We start from the raw sequence: 14,242 nt of genomic DNA on the forward strand, positions 1-14,242 counted from the left end.
GTTCATAAAATTTCCAGCTACATATTTATATGTATAATTAACTAATTTTTTCATGTTTTCTAGTAAGACTCCCTAAATGAAAGATTTTTTTTTAAATCAATAACTGAAATAGCTACCGCTATATCCCATTTAGCTTTTGAAACTTGTTAGACAACCTAAGAAATTTGTTATAACTTTTGATAAAAAAAACACTAAATGACTTGGCCCGACATTTAAAATCTTAATGGAATAGGGAGCCACAGATAATATAGTACAGAGGGATGGAAAAAGTCCCGCGACTATACATCGCGCGTGACAATTGTTGATAGTTGTCGCCCACGTGTTTAGCTTATTCTTCCTCCTTTTCAGTCGTTTTTCTCACCGCCGGTGGGGTTAGGTCTTGAGGTTTCGGGATTTCAGGACGCGGGGCTTTTCTCCGGTGCACAGCCATAGAGGGAGGTTTGTTGGGTGGCTGCTAGCTGGTGGTGGTGGGGTGCTGCCGACAGCGAGATGGCGGGCTGGTGGAGAATAACCGATAGTCGGGGGCTTCAAGATGGCATCTTAGGGCGGTGGTATCCGACGGCAATAGCCGTTGGAGACGAAGAATACGGGTGGTGGCAGTCAGGACCGTCTCCGACGGTGAGGAACCACCAGTAAGATAAAGAGTGGCACGGGGCGAAACTTGCCATCTCTTGCTATGTACGATCGCTCCCTGGAGAAAGATAAGAGTAAAAGTGGCCCTACAGCTAGTTGATAATAAGGCCCGTATGAAAGTTTTTTTAATGAAGGCCCATTTGAAAGGTAGGATTCGAGCAGAATAATTGTGAGAATCATACTACTAATTTGACTCGATTACTTTCCAGGTTCGAAACGACCTGCTTCCGAAAGTTACACTCTGGAAGGAGATTCCACAACATCTCGCAGATGTTTAAAATGATGCCTTACATCTGCTAGCAAAAAGCCAAAAATACATGGCGAACAAGTGGAGTAAAGAACAAACAATTAGATTCCAACGTTGTGCAGTTACAATATGTACACTCGTTTCCAATTGCCAGGCACGCTACATCATCTGGATAATTTATAAACAAAATTGAACAGCGCACGCAGAAAAGAACATGACGCCTCTTCTTTCAGCTGATCTTTTTTCTGTAAACCTGAGACAGCAGCCATACACTCAACAAAAGAATGCCTTTGCCTATGGAGAAACCAATATCTTTCTCCGTGTTTCTAACCTTTGATGATGTTGTCAGTGTTCGGAGCAGAGACCATCATGCCAGCCATGATATCCGGATGGCCCCACTCCCAAGCAGTTAGTGTTCAGACACCATCAAGCCAACCAAAGATAACTTGAGGTCCCGTTTCCAGATCCTGCATATGTGCCAGCCAAGCTGCAACACCACAATCCTCCCAAGTGGCCAATCCTTGTGTTTCCATCCTCTCAAAAAATAAAAGCATCAAACGGATGGGGAAGCTGTGAGGGTGGATTGACAGTGGCACCTAAAAACCCCAGACAGGTGCTACTCATCTTTGGTGAAAGATGGCCTTGCTCTAGATGCAACTGCCAACTGATGCAAAAGTTGCTCCTCGCCCAATGAACGCACCATATGTAGCTCCCAATAAGCTTACCAGTAATCATCTGAGTGTCCATACCAACGTGAGCGTGATCCTCTGCTTGACTGCCACTGGCGTGGATTAAAGCCTCTGTTGCTGTAGTTTTGTTCAGGTGACCTATGCATACTCCTGGACTTAGATACTCTCTTACTAGCTTTTCTTACATCCTCTTCGAAGTCATAATCTTGACGCTGAAAAATTCAAACAGGACAGGCTTCAAAACTAATCCGTTTATCCAAGTGACAAAAACAAAGCAAACAGCATAAGACTTACATTGAAACTATAATGAGTCCGAAATAACGGCTATTAATAAGTAAGAAAAAGAAAAGTCTAAAATACCCATGGTCATTTTGTAGACAGAGGAAAACCTAGTGATAGAGCATTAGAGCACAAGTTGAGGTACCTAAGGTCATGGATTCAAGTACACAAACTCCTTCAAATCACACAAAAAAAAATGCAGCTCCTGCAACATACTCTAGTTTTTTTTGCTAGGTTGTTATTAGTCTGTGACTCTGTGCCCAGTAGCATGAGAAATCCCGCAAGTCCCTGCTGATAGCAGATTTATCCTTTACGCCTATTATTTCCAGCAGAATATTTACACAGCAATTGCTACTCGATAAAATGAGCTTTAAGTTATCATAATCCCAATTTCCTCCAACCATGGAAATAACTAATTCAAGACAACATTACTACTAGTTGGTAATTATTGCTAACAGCAAGGATTTGACTTTGCATTTTACCTTGTCTGGGTCCGAAAGAACATTATAAGCCTCCCCGATTGCTTTGAACAGATGATCCGCATCTGCATAAACTTCCTTGACAACATCCCTCCAAAATCCATCGTCAGTATTCTCATTCCTTACTAGAAATTGAGCAGCCTGCACGTCAAAGCAGTGTTAAAAGCAAAGCTCTATATTGTAAAATCGATACGAGATCGTCAAAAGCAATGAGGACCTTGTCTGGGTGATGTCTCAATGCAGCTTTCCGGTATGCCTTCTTGATATCTGCTGCAGAGCAGGATGGCTCCACTCCCCTGATAAGGAAAAGAATAATTAGCAATTAAGTTTATCTCCACTCAATACCAGCTAAATAGGATCTGCCTATGTCAGGATAAGGCACCAGAAGTTAATAGTAGTAGAATATCAATGAAACAATATTGATCACCATGTGATGACCTGAGTACTTCACAACATGAAACAGTTCACAATGGTCATAAAAAGATAAAACTTAACTCTCTTAAACATTTGTGAGATACTAGATGAAATTCTTAGCAACATGTACAAACAACAATTATCGATTTTCTCAATCCTAATGTAGTTACCGCTGCATCTCAATAAACAAATAAATGCAGCTACTAATGTTCCCCCATTTCAAACACTTCAACTATCTCGGAAAATTGGAATGCAATTTCTACGATAAATAATAATCATGCATGACAAAATAATCAACTACTTTATTACTCCTGTTCCCAATCACTAGTCGTTTTAGTTTTGTCCTATGTCAAAAAACTTGTCTAACTATGACCAAATTTATACAAAAATATATTAACATCTACAATATCAAATAAATACATAACCAATATATATTATATGGTGTATCTAATGAAAGTAGTTTGATGTTATAAATATTTGTGTATTTTTCTATAAACTTGGTCAAAGTTAGAGAAGTTTGACTTAGGCCAAAACTAACATGACTTATAATTTGGGGCAGTAGCAGTGAACAACTATGTTTGTACCACTCTTGTGCTCCTATTGAAAAGTAAGTCGTACTTGCTGCAAAATCCAGAAACGCTATGTCGCTATCTCAGGATAACATATTTAATGCATTCTACACGTTCCAAATAATGACATTTTTCAGCCAATTTCAATTCATTTATTGTGAAACAAATATTATTGCAAAACACAAATATATGCCTTAAAGGGCCACTGAGCAAAGCGCATTCAATACTAGCAGGCAATATAGCAAGCCGCATTCTTTTATTATCTGGATAAGTGATAAATTGATAACCACAGGTGAAAATCACATGCAGGGATAAGCATTAACAGCTTTCAAGGAATACAAACATTCAGGTTAACCAGGAACAAGTTAGGGCAAAGAAAACCTTACTAGAGTAACAAAAAGGTAAAACTATTTTGGAAAACTTACAAGATTAAATACAAATTCAGGGGAGTATCCTTTTTTGCTTCATCCTCTATGGATGAAAGCCGCGCGCGTGCTTGCTTGAGATCACTGTGCTTGTTAAAAAATTTTGGTGATACTCCAGACACATTGACTTTCTTCTCAAGAAGCAAGATTAGCTTCCTTACATCATTAGCAGCTTGTCCATAATCCCTTATCATCTCGTATAAGGTGGCTCGCCTTGAAATTGCCTGAATTATATATATTATGTAAGGTCTGAGAACAAGATGTCACGCTTAAACAGCTGGCACACATGTCCCAACATTCCTCCTATACATGCAAATTCATGCAAAATGACATGCTTCTAAATAGAAGAGGTCCAGCAATATACCTTTGGATAACTTGTATCAAGAACCATGGCAAGTGAACAATCTGCTATCGCATCAGTAACTTGACCCAGTGCTTGGTATGCAGCTGCACGATTGCAAAAACAGACAGCTGAAAACGGGCGTGATTCACTATTGCATGCCAAAGCCGCCGAATACTGTTCCACAGCATCTGAATATTTTCCAGCTTGAAATAATTCATTTCCAGCAGCCTAAGGATTAGAAGGTAACAATAGATTAGTGATGCTAGTTCCATCAAAAGGGAAATTGGTATTTTTGGCACTGCAAAGATACACGTTAGGATTTGTCACGCATGGATATGTGAATCATGGGTAGGGATGGGAACGGGTCAGGTCACGTACGGGTAGAGCAAATACACGCCCAATAGAATACCCATACCATCTCACCACACCCGTACCCGAGATACCTAATGGGTGAGAAATTGTACCCATGCCCGCTGGGTCTCTGGTACCCGCCGGATCTGCTCATGTCACAGCAAAAAACACATCCATCTAGCAACTAGCATTCAAGGAATCAAGCAGAGTACAATCAATCAGATCAAGAATTCAAGCAAATTAGAATTAATGCCATGATGTGGATTGCCAAGCTATATCTATCTCATGGATATGTGAACCAAGGATTCATGGGGCCACATGTCAGTGAGAAAGGAGAGGGAAATCCTGAATGGACCTCAATGGAGTGGAAAGTCTCAATTTTCAAGGTTATCTAATTTCAAGATTATTCCGTGATTTTGTACTAAACATGAAAAATAAACAGATGTTTAGTTATCATTTTTTTCTGTTTTTAAGCAATGTGTGCTGTCTGTCACCTGCACATACCACACTGGAAAATAGAAGAGTAGCACAAAGGCCAACATGTTCCCAGTTTAGAGCCAAACTTAACAATCAAGGTAACTCGGGACGTGCTAGTCCACTTGAAGAGAACAATAGCTTGGAAATTCTGCAACGTCCCGTGACGTGAAGATATGCCATATGCTAGGGTATTTTACCATTTTTGGATCTAACACATGCTAGTTCTCAATTTCCATAAGAAGGTAATTCTTGGAATACACATGGACATCAACAAGAGACAAAACAACAGCATAAAATTACATGAATGAGAAGTATTAGATATGATGAACACATATCACCAACTTCCTGCTAGTGCTACTCAGTAAGAGGATGCACAGAGATATTAAGGCATACCTTAAGGGAAAGTAGTTGTCTTATAGTTGCTGACAATGATGACAAACGTTCTTGATATAAGCTCTCGTCACTGTGTGAGTTGCACCATTCAAAAGTTAAACATCACAAGACACAAGACACCAAAACAGAGGAAATTTAAAGAATATGACAAATATACCTTTCTTTGACAGGTGTGACTTGCTCATGTTTCTTTAACAAATCAAGAGCTTCATCAAACTTGCCTGAATGGAAATAAGCCTTGCAAATAAGGTAGGGCCGCCAATGCCTTCCAGAGAATTGTGTCTTTTCAGAGACACTGGAACTCTTTGGTTCTCCATTAGCATTGAATAAAACTGAATTTCTTTCAGCCGGATTTACAGATTCCTGACATAGTTGAATCACTTCTTCGTATCTTCGTAGCTGTTTGGTGCAGAGATGATATTAGTAACAAGAAATAAATATATGAGGGCAAAACAAGACATCACCTGAACATTTGGTAGCATATACACTCTTAACAATTCATGGAAGAAGCAGAAAAAAAAAAGGAATACAGACCATCAGCAGTGCCTCAGCTTTCATCTCCTTGAGGCTATCCCAATGTGGACTTATGTGCAATGCATTGGAGATCAATTCTAAGGCTGTTGTTGCTTCAGGAGATGTTCTTTTCTCAAGAAGTCCCTTGCACTGGGATGCCCACTCTGTCACTCTCTGCAGAAATGATAAATGCACGTGAATGTAGTAGTAATGATAAAACCTCATTTGTGGAGAATACATTTGAGATTAAATGAACTAGAGATACTAAGGACACAATAATGGAACAGAACACATATATAATATAACCACGAATAGAATATATGAAGTATTGAGCACAAACTAATAGCCAGGCACAATCATAGAAGCCCCTTTTTTTATACAGTGATACAAAATCAATAGAAACAATCTAAATTTGGGTACGTACTCCACGGAAACTTCTGCATCTATAGGTCCTTCTGGGAAAAAGATGTCAGCGAAAGTTCAAATATTGCTGGCACAAACTAAATGTTAACTGTGGAACTTGAAAGTTATTTTTAAAGAAGAATATGTGTTGATTTTATGCCTGAAGTGAACTAGTTCACCTGATTGTACCTAGCAATAGGTTTATACTAGATTGAAACCAAAATAAGAGAAGTGCATCAAGTCAAGGTACACGATAACTCCATAAGCTGTATAGCAGAAAGAATGACCAGCTTCGATGAGCTAATAGATCACAGCAATAAAGTTTGTAGTTTTTTTAAAAAAAAACTGTATAGAAACTATGGGCGATTCAGTTAGGATATTTTTAACAGGTTGAATTGAATGCAAAGGGTAACAGGAAATCCAAGTGCAGCTGCAGTAATGTCCTGAATTATTTACAATAAATTCATGTGTCATGAATGCAACAGTGCATACAGAGATAATTTAACCATGCTGAAGAATTCAATCTCAATCATGCTCCTAAGGATGAGCATCTTAAACAAATGTATACAAAACCCCAATGATCCTGTTATTAGAATTATTGAGAATATCAAGGCCACATGATAACATATGCCTTGGTCTGTGGAATTGCTTTTTTTAAATTTTGTGGATTGTTGGAATGAATTCTGTTGCTAAAACAGAATATTTAATTTTTCCAAATGCGATGAGCATTTGCTTTGGAGTCTGTTACATGAGCAATAGATGTTCTTCCACACCTGATTACATAACCATCAGCATACCTACTTCCCCTAAGTTACGTTATCATATTACTCCTGCTATGAGGAAATGAATGCCAAATTGAGCCAGCTTACCAGGAAGGTATGCATGAAAGAAAGATAACACAAGGATTAACAATGCAACAGATCTCATTTGATGCGCCTATTGCCATCAACTGTTATGATGTAAAGGGCTAGTCAACTGAGAACCGATCCTTTCTATGTAAAGTGACATGAAGAATCACATCATACATGTATCTTACCCAATTTTTTACCAAGTCAATATTTATCTCAAAAGGACTTGTGGCAAATCTAATAACCAATGGAAGAATAATCACCCCACATCACAATAGTACCAGAAGGATTCAAATAAATGCAAACATAAACTAGGTCTCCTTGCATCATTACTAGAGTATAGTAGTCTTTCTTTTCATAACCTACTAATTGGCTAATTCAGAGTTTCATGCTAGTGCCAAATTATAGTTCCTTGCAAGTTAAGCTCTGCAAGTGTTCAGATACCCTCTTGCATCTGCATCCATTACCTCCAGATAGAACCAAATTGCTAACCGGTCCCTCAACCTACCACGTAAGGCAACAGACTACTTCCTCCGATCACAAATATAAGTCCATCTACATTTGTCCTAAGTTAATCTTTTTTACCTTTGACTATATATACCTAGATTTTTATATAGATCGTTAGTAGATTCATTTTGAAAAAATAAAATCATAATATATAACTCTTTTAAGAAATATGTATTTACAGGTATTACTAGTCCATGTCATATTGGAGCTTACGTGGATGCCATAGTGGAGTCATATGGAGTTATATTTGCAATGGGGGGAAGCACATATGTAGTTCTGTGAGGCATTACTATTTCAAAAGTACTGAATAATTTTGGGAACTAAATAAACAACTAATAAGTCTTTCTAACTAAAAACAATTGCATTGCATACTTACTACGTACTATGATTTATGGATTCTAGAACATAGAGAAAATCAATTCAAATTTAACAAAAAAAAAGATGGAATGTAAAAAATAAAAATAGTGAATATTAGATGTGTCTGCTATAAACAAAAAGGACAAGATAGAAGATACCTTGACTTTTTCCAAACCATCAGAAGCTTCAGTAAACATTTTGGGGTCAGAACTCGAAGTGTTACTGTTCAAACAGGACATGTAGTTCCTTGAGGCATCTTCAAGATTGCCTAATGCAAGGTAGCAACTGTATTTACACAGATAAAAAAGGTAAACTTAATAGCCATTTAAGGAGGAAAGAAGACGATCACAGAAAATATATGCAATTGAAGTTGCAGAGTCAACAATCCCTGCCAAATCAACAGGTGCAATACAAGATATTCCTAATAGAAACATTTTTCAGTACAATACAGTTTTGTTCATTTCAAATATAGCATGGTTATGTTCAAGCCGAAATTGAAGCACAATGGTGCTCAAACATCTACAATTTCCCAGATAAGCATATAGTTGAAAACATTGATAAGCCATCACGGTGCCTTACACTACTTGGAACATAACAGACTGTTCTCAGACATACTATGCTTGCGATCACTGAACTGGCCATACTCACAAATTGAAAAGAACACCTATATACAACAAAAAGAAGAAAAAGTTGAATTGAGGATAACAAAAGCCTTACTTTGCAGCTCTAACTTTAGCCTTAAGAAAGCTGGGGTCAATTGACATAGCAGTCAAACAATCCTGAAGCGCTTCCCGCATCATGCCAAGTGACATCCTTGTTGCTGCACGGTTGCTATAACACAGCATCAATGCACGGGAGCAGCGTCCAGAAGTGCCATGATGGGAAATAGAGTTTATTCCACGGGTATAATAATCCTCTGCGGTAGCAAAGTGGCCATTTGCATAGGCTTTATTTCCACTGGAACAAATGAAACAAGCAGGCTACGTTACATCAAACCTTGAGCAATCACAAGAACAAATTATATACTACCTCCGTTTTTGTATGTTTGATGTTAGGACAGCATGGTTAGCTTATTTTTGAACTAATTCTGCTGTCCTAACATCAAATATATAAAACAGGAGGTAGTGTGAGCCATGAACATTGAGAAATTAAGATAGCATTAAACATGTTCACACAAACCTAGTACGCCAGGTTTCACAGGTCTCCAAGGCTGCAGAAGTAGAAGAATCTCCTGTTGCTTGCTCTTTCAATGAGTCTTCATTTCTACTTGTTTCATGGAAAACTTGCATGCCCTTCGTATCTTGTGAAGATTTTGGCTGTACAAAGGAATTGGTAGTTGAAGACTTAGGTGCTGGAGTGCCCTTTGTTCTCAACTTCCTTCTTGTGTTACGTCTTTGTGCTGATGCGGAAATTTGAGGAGATGACGAAGCGCCAAAGCTAAAGTTCAGCCCACTAAAATTTGAAGAGCTTGATTGCAAAGCAACAGCTTCACCAAAATTATGCTGAGTTCTGTAGGCATTCTCATCACAGGCTTGCCCATTAACATTGTACCCATAACCATCAGCACAAGCTTCTGTTGTTCCAGTTTTATGTTCACCATTTAAGCAAATATTGACGTTAGTGAAAGAATGTTGCGATGCATTACTTAAATCTCCTTCAAAACTAGAAAAGATGCTCCCAAAATTGCTCTCAGATGCATCTACATTCGGTTCTCTACCTTCATTTGCAAACACCGGAGGGTCAGCATCAATAACCAAGTGCTCAGTTGCAGAAATTAGATCATCTGCACAACTGGAGTTCCAGTTAGAGATACCACTATCACCTATGTGAACAGACTGATCCGAAGCCACATATGCCTCTGTTGACACACGTTCAGTTTCTGCCGGATAAGGAGAACAATCCATTGGTGAATATTCACCTGCTAAATCTCCATTGGTACAGGGTTCCTTAGAAGCAGCATGATGGACTTGAGCATGTTGCTTTAGCCTAGTTGGTCTTTTATTTTTCCTTTTGCTTTTATGTACTTCTTTTTTATCCCTGTATGCAGACTTTATGCTGTCTAAACCAAATAAGGTCTCTCTGGAACACCCAGGTAAATCCTGTTTGACAACACAAGGATCATCAGGAGCAGTTTCTCCTTCTGCATTCATGGTTCCAAAACTGAAGGCAGGCACTGTATTCTCAAAAGTAGAGAAACTAGATGAACAATTCAAATTTGCAAATGGGTGAGACTCCTGTTTGGGTCGGGGAACAGCGCCATATCCTGTAGAAGCATCTGCTTTGCTTTGAAACAAAAATTCAGGAGCTGCAGAATCATTCAATTTAGTGCATCCTAGCGGAGGCCCTTCCCTGTTGATGTTCAATTTCTTGATTTCATCATGTAGTGTGTATTGCGCAGCTCCTTCAGAAGGAGCGGCAGCATTGCTGCCTCTACCAAAAACAAAGCTACTTCTCCCGCATCCTTGATTACTATTTGCCTCAGAATATGTAGATTTACTAATATTCTCATCAATAAAGTTTCTTCCCTCCTCCTTTGGTTGAGAGAATAAATTAGTTTGAAAACTAGTGGATGGTGTGCTTGCAGCCTGGGCAGAAGAAAAGCTAGAAACATTACTTCCAAATACAAATCCTTCTGGTGGTCGAGTAGCAGTTTCATCTTGCCTGCTCTGAGATGGAATTCCAGATCCTATATTTAACTTTGTCATCTTCTCTGGAATGTTAGTATTTGCATCATTGACAAAATTACTTCCATCATCCATGGCTACGCTTGCAGAGTGCGAAACGGAGCTCCGGGTTCCATTTCTTCCGAATAATGCCTCTGGTGGACAATTAGCACCATCACTTTCCATGCTCTGCGACATGACTCCACCTCCTGCACTCAAATCTGATGTCTTCTCTGGTGGCAAACTGTCTGCAGCATTAGCTGAACTATAAGCATTGCTATTTGCTGTAGAGAGAAAATCACTGTTTGAACTAGAAGCGTTGCTGTTTGCAGAGAAGAATTCACTGCTCCTATCTGAAGTGCTGCTTGCTTCCTTCCCAAAAACAGCACCTGGTGCTCCTCTACTCCCAAATGTAAACACTTCGGGTTGATGATTACCACCAGCACTTTTCATGTCATCCAAGGGTATGTCACTTCCTATGTTCAACCGTGTTATCTTCTCCTGAAGCACACCTTCATCATCCAAACCATTAACAGCAGTGGATGAACTCATATTGGCATCAGATGCAACATTGTTTGTACTATCCAGATGGATGCTTGTTGCAGTGCTTCCAAATGTGAAAGCTGTTGGTGCCCCATTATTATGTTCGATCCCCCTTCCCCTGGAAGGTGCTTGATCACCTATATTGAACTGTGTCGACTTCTCAGGCATAGCTTTGGCATCAGTAGCCTGAACTGAGGTAGGAGCATATGAATGTGCACCAGGGGCAGCAGTGTTCCCACTATCAGCAAAACTCCCAGCTCCGTTACCTCCAAACACAAGTGATTTTGGCACACCATTAGCAATGTCACCCTTCTCACTCTGAAAGGGTGCTCCACAGCCTAAATTCAACTGCGTCAGCTTCTCCGGGAGCACATTAACTCCGCTGTTAGAAACCAAACCAGATATATCAACACCGAATACAGAACTCCCATCCTTCTGATCCTTCCCCTGACTAAAACCAACGCCAACCTCCCCCGTTGGGCGCAGGTTCAGCTTCTCCATCTTATCAAGCAGCTTTGACGAAGTAGGCAGCCCCTCCTCAAAGCGTGGCAGGCTCTCCCTCACGCCCCCAAACACGAAGGGAGCCTCACTGGGTGAAGCCACCGGCTCCGGAGGCTGCTGGCTCACCGACGGAGCAGCACCGAACACAAAGCCCCCGGTCTGACCATTCCCGAATCCCGCACCACCTCCGCCGAGCCCGCCAATCCCGTCCTGCCTCGGGCCATCTGTACCGCCGCCGCCAAACGGGTTCCACGACCCCGCGGGGGCCTGCGGGGCGCGGGAGCGGGAGGAGGCGGGCGGGTGGCGCCGCTTTGCCAGGCGCGGCGCGCGGCGCGAAGGCGGCGGCGCCCCGGCGGAGGGCTCCGCGCCCGGCGGCGCGAGGCCGAGCCCTAGGCCCGGGTTCGCCATGTGGGCCGCCGCCGCCAGCTCGGGCCCGCTAGGGTTTTGGCGCGGCGGGTCGGGCGCTACCGCCGGCGGCATCCCCCGCGGCGGCGAGGCAGCGGCCGGCGGCGCGGGGGCTCTCTGGAAGGGTGGGGAATGGGGGGCGCAGGGGGTGGGGTGGGCGGGCGGGCGTGTCCGACCGATTGATTCGCGAGGAGGGAAGGGCCAAGGGGAGCGGAGCTGCGGAGGTTGCTTCGACAAGGCGGTAAGCCGGCTTGGTTGGGCGAATTCGGAATTTGGAGATGAGCCTTGTGGCCTCTGGTTTGAATTTGACTGCCGTGTGCCGTGTGCCTGCATTTCCGTTCGTAGATGAGGGGGCTGTTTGGTTTGTTGCCAATTGCAACCAAATTAAAATTTTGGCACGCCATCGCAACTTCTTGTATGCTTGGTTCGCTGCCTAAAGTTGGTGCGCCAATCGGGCCAACGCAGAACAGCGGGAGCACAGGGCAAGAATGCGGGCGAGGAAAATGCTCGCCCAAGATTTGGCTGATGCCAACGTCCCTACGAGCAATCGCGGCAGAAGCGGAGTGAGATCCGGGAAGAAGCTGTATGACTACGGAAACCGAAAATCCTGGTTCAACCATATTTAAACGCTAATATATTTGAAATGGTTTATTTAATTAAAATCCAATTACATATTTATAATCCTTGCAATTAAATCTACCAAGGAGATATCACTTGGCTATATTTCGATAAAAAAATAACAATGATATGTAGACCCCATACGTTGTACTCAATATTTTGACAAGTTTTGGCATGGCTACAATCCAAACATATATTTTAGTGTTGCCCACACTTTGGTCATGCCGACTTTGAACGTGGAGTCTGCCGCACGTTCCAGAGTTTGCACCGCAAGAGCAATGGACAACAGCATCCGCTAATGCCGGAGTGCATGGGAATTGATAAGGCTGGTATTTAGTTGATGATAGCTGCACTTTTGTCACGTTTAGTATGTCAAGCAAATTTGGCAGGCGTATTGGCTTTGTTCTCATGCTTAATTTGTTATTGTTAGTATAATAATTTGTAGCAGCACCACGGCGTGGCAATATGTCAATATGATTTGCGAAACATGATCTATGGTCCAAATTACTACGACGCCACAAGGAATTGACACATATATTGTATGAGGCATTGTTTGGAACTCTACCTCTCATTATATTAGCACTTGTCGGTGCAGAATCTGGCCGACCAGTAAATATAAGTAGTTTCGCCGTATGTTAGATCGGATATGGCGTAGCACACAATGACACAGGATTTATACTGGTTCGGCGGTCGGTCGACTGTATTCCTAAGCCCAGGTACTCGAAGTTTGCAGTGGGGTACAAACGAGTGAGGAATGAGAAGGGGGTTCGAGGCCCAGTCATGCTCTGGTTCGAGTGGAGGAGAGTGACGAGGGCTCGAACGTGCGCTAAGTGCTGGAGAGAGTGTTTGAGTGCGTATGAGCATCAGAGTGTCTCGAGAGAGCCAGAGAGTCTTCGATCGATCGAGGGAGAGAGTGCGCCCCCCCTTTATAGTTTAAGGGGACGGCCTTACAAGTTAGAGAGAGAGAGAGAGAGAAAGAGTGTATGGGCGCTGCCTAGTCCTGTTGTTACCCACATCGCCGGGTACGGTATGGCCATCGCCCTCCATCCCTGTTCATGCTCCGTTGTGACGGGCAGGTAGCACAGTGTCTGCCTGACATGGTACGGTGGCACTATGCGGTGCGTGCGCAGGGCGTGACGGGGTACGGTCTTCTGTACGGTAGTTGACATGAGTGTCTTTCCTTATCCGTTTCACCTACTCCCCGGGCCCATACCGAGCTGGCGTTCCCGGTCGGTCGGCCCGGTCGGCCCGACCGTGTTGGTCGGGGGAGCGGTGTGAGTCAGTCCGGTATATCCCGGTCAAGGGAGCTCGGTCGGAGTCAGACTATGGCCTAGCGTTGCATATCTGGGCCGACCCAGGCGTGCATTATCGCTACGCCTCTCGTTGAGCCAGGCGTTGTGGGAAAGCAGGCCCATTGGGGACCTCGGGTTTATGGACCCGTCAACAGCCCTCGAGCTCCTTTGGAGCTTTTCTGAAGCCGTGAAGGGGCTGTTGGATTTTGATCGGCAGATTGCTGCCCTGTCAGGATGGACATGTAGGAGTGCCATTTGGCTTCGTTTTGAGCCGCATGTGAACACTAGCTCTGG

At 42.4% G+C, this 14,242-nt stretch overlaps 1 protein-coding gene across 1 annotated transcript; it reads right to left on the minus strand.

Moving 5' to 3' along the window:
• Positions 1-800: 800 nt before the first annotated feature.
• On the minus strand, positions 801-12,194 carry LOC117847108 (uncharacterized). Its single transcript, XM_034728268.2, has 11 exons — positions 9,106-12,194; positions 8,644-8,883; positions 8,085-8,211; positions 5,834-5,986; positions 5,457-5,698; positions 5,300-5,369; positions 4,100-4,306; positions 3,736-3,959; positions 2,545-2,623; positions 2,331-2,468; positions 801-1,781 (listed from the first exon to the last, which is right to left on the minus strand). The coding sequence occupies exons 1-11, from the start codon at positions 12,111-12,113 to the stop codon at positions 1,602-1,604; spliced, it is 4,668 nt and encodes a 1,555-aa protein (XP_034584159.1). The 5' UTR covers positions 12,114-12,194; the 3' UTR covers positions 801-1,601.
• Positions 12,195-14,242: the final 2,048 nt, after the last annotated feature.

This window comes from Setaria viridis, chromosome 3, assembly GCF_005286985.2.
Source record: "Setaria viridis chromosome 3, Setaria_viridis_v4.0, whole genome shotgun sequence".
NCBI lineage: Eukaryota > Viridiplantae > Streptophyta > Magnoliopsida > Poales > Poaceae > Setaria > Setaria viridis.

Excerpts from the sequence above, each read along its gene's own strand:
- LOC117847108 (XM_034728268.2), bottom strand. The coding sequence starts at position 12,113 with ATGCCGCCGGCGGTAGCGCCCGACCCGCCGCGCCAAAACCCTAGCGGG. Across the intron at positions 5,370-5,456 it reads GTCACACCTGTCAAAGAAAG|TGACGAGAGCTTATATCAAG; the intron begins GTATATTTGTCA and ends CAACTCACACAG. Across the intron at positions 3,960-4,099 it reads TTGATACAAGTTATCCAAAG|GCAATTTCAAGGCGAGCCAC; the intron begins GTATATTGCTGG and ends TATATAATTCAG.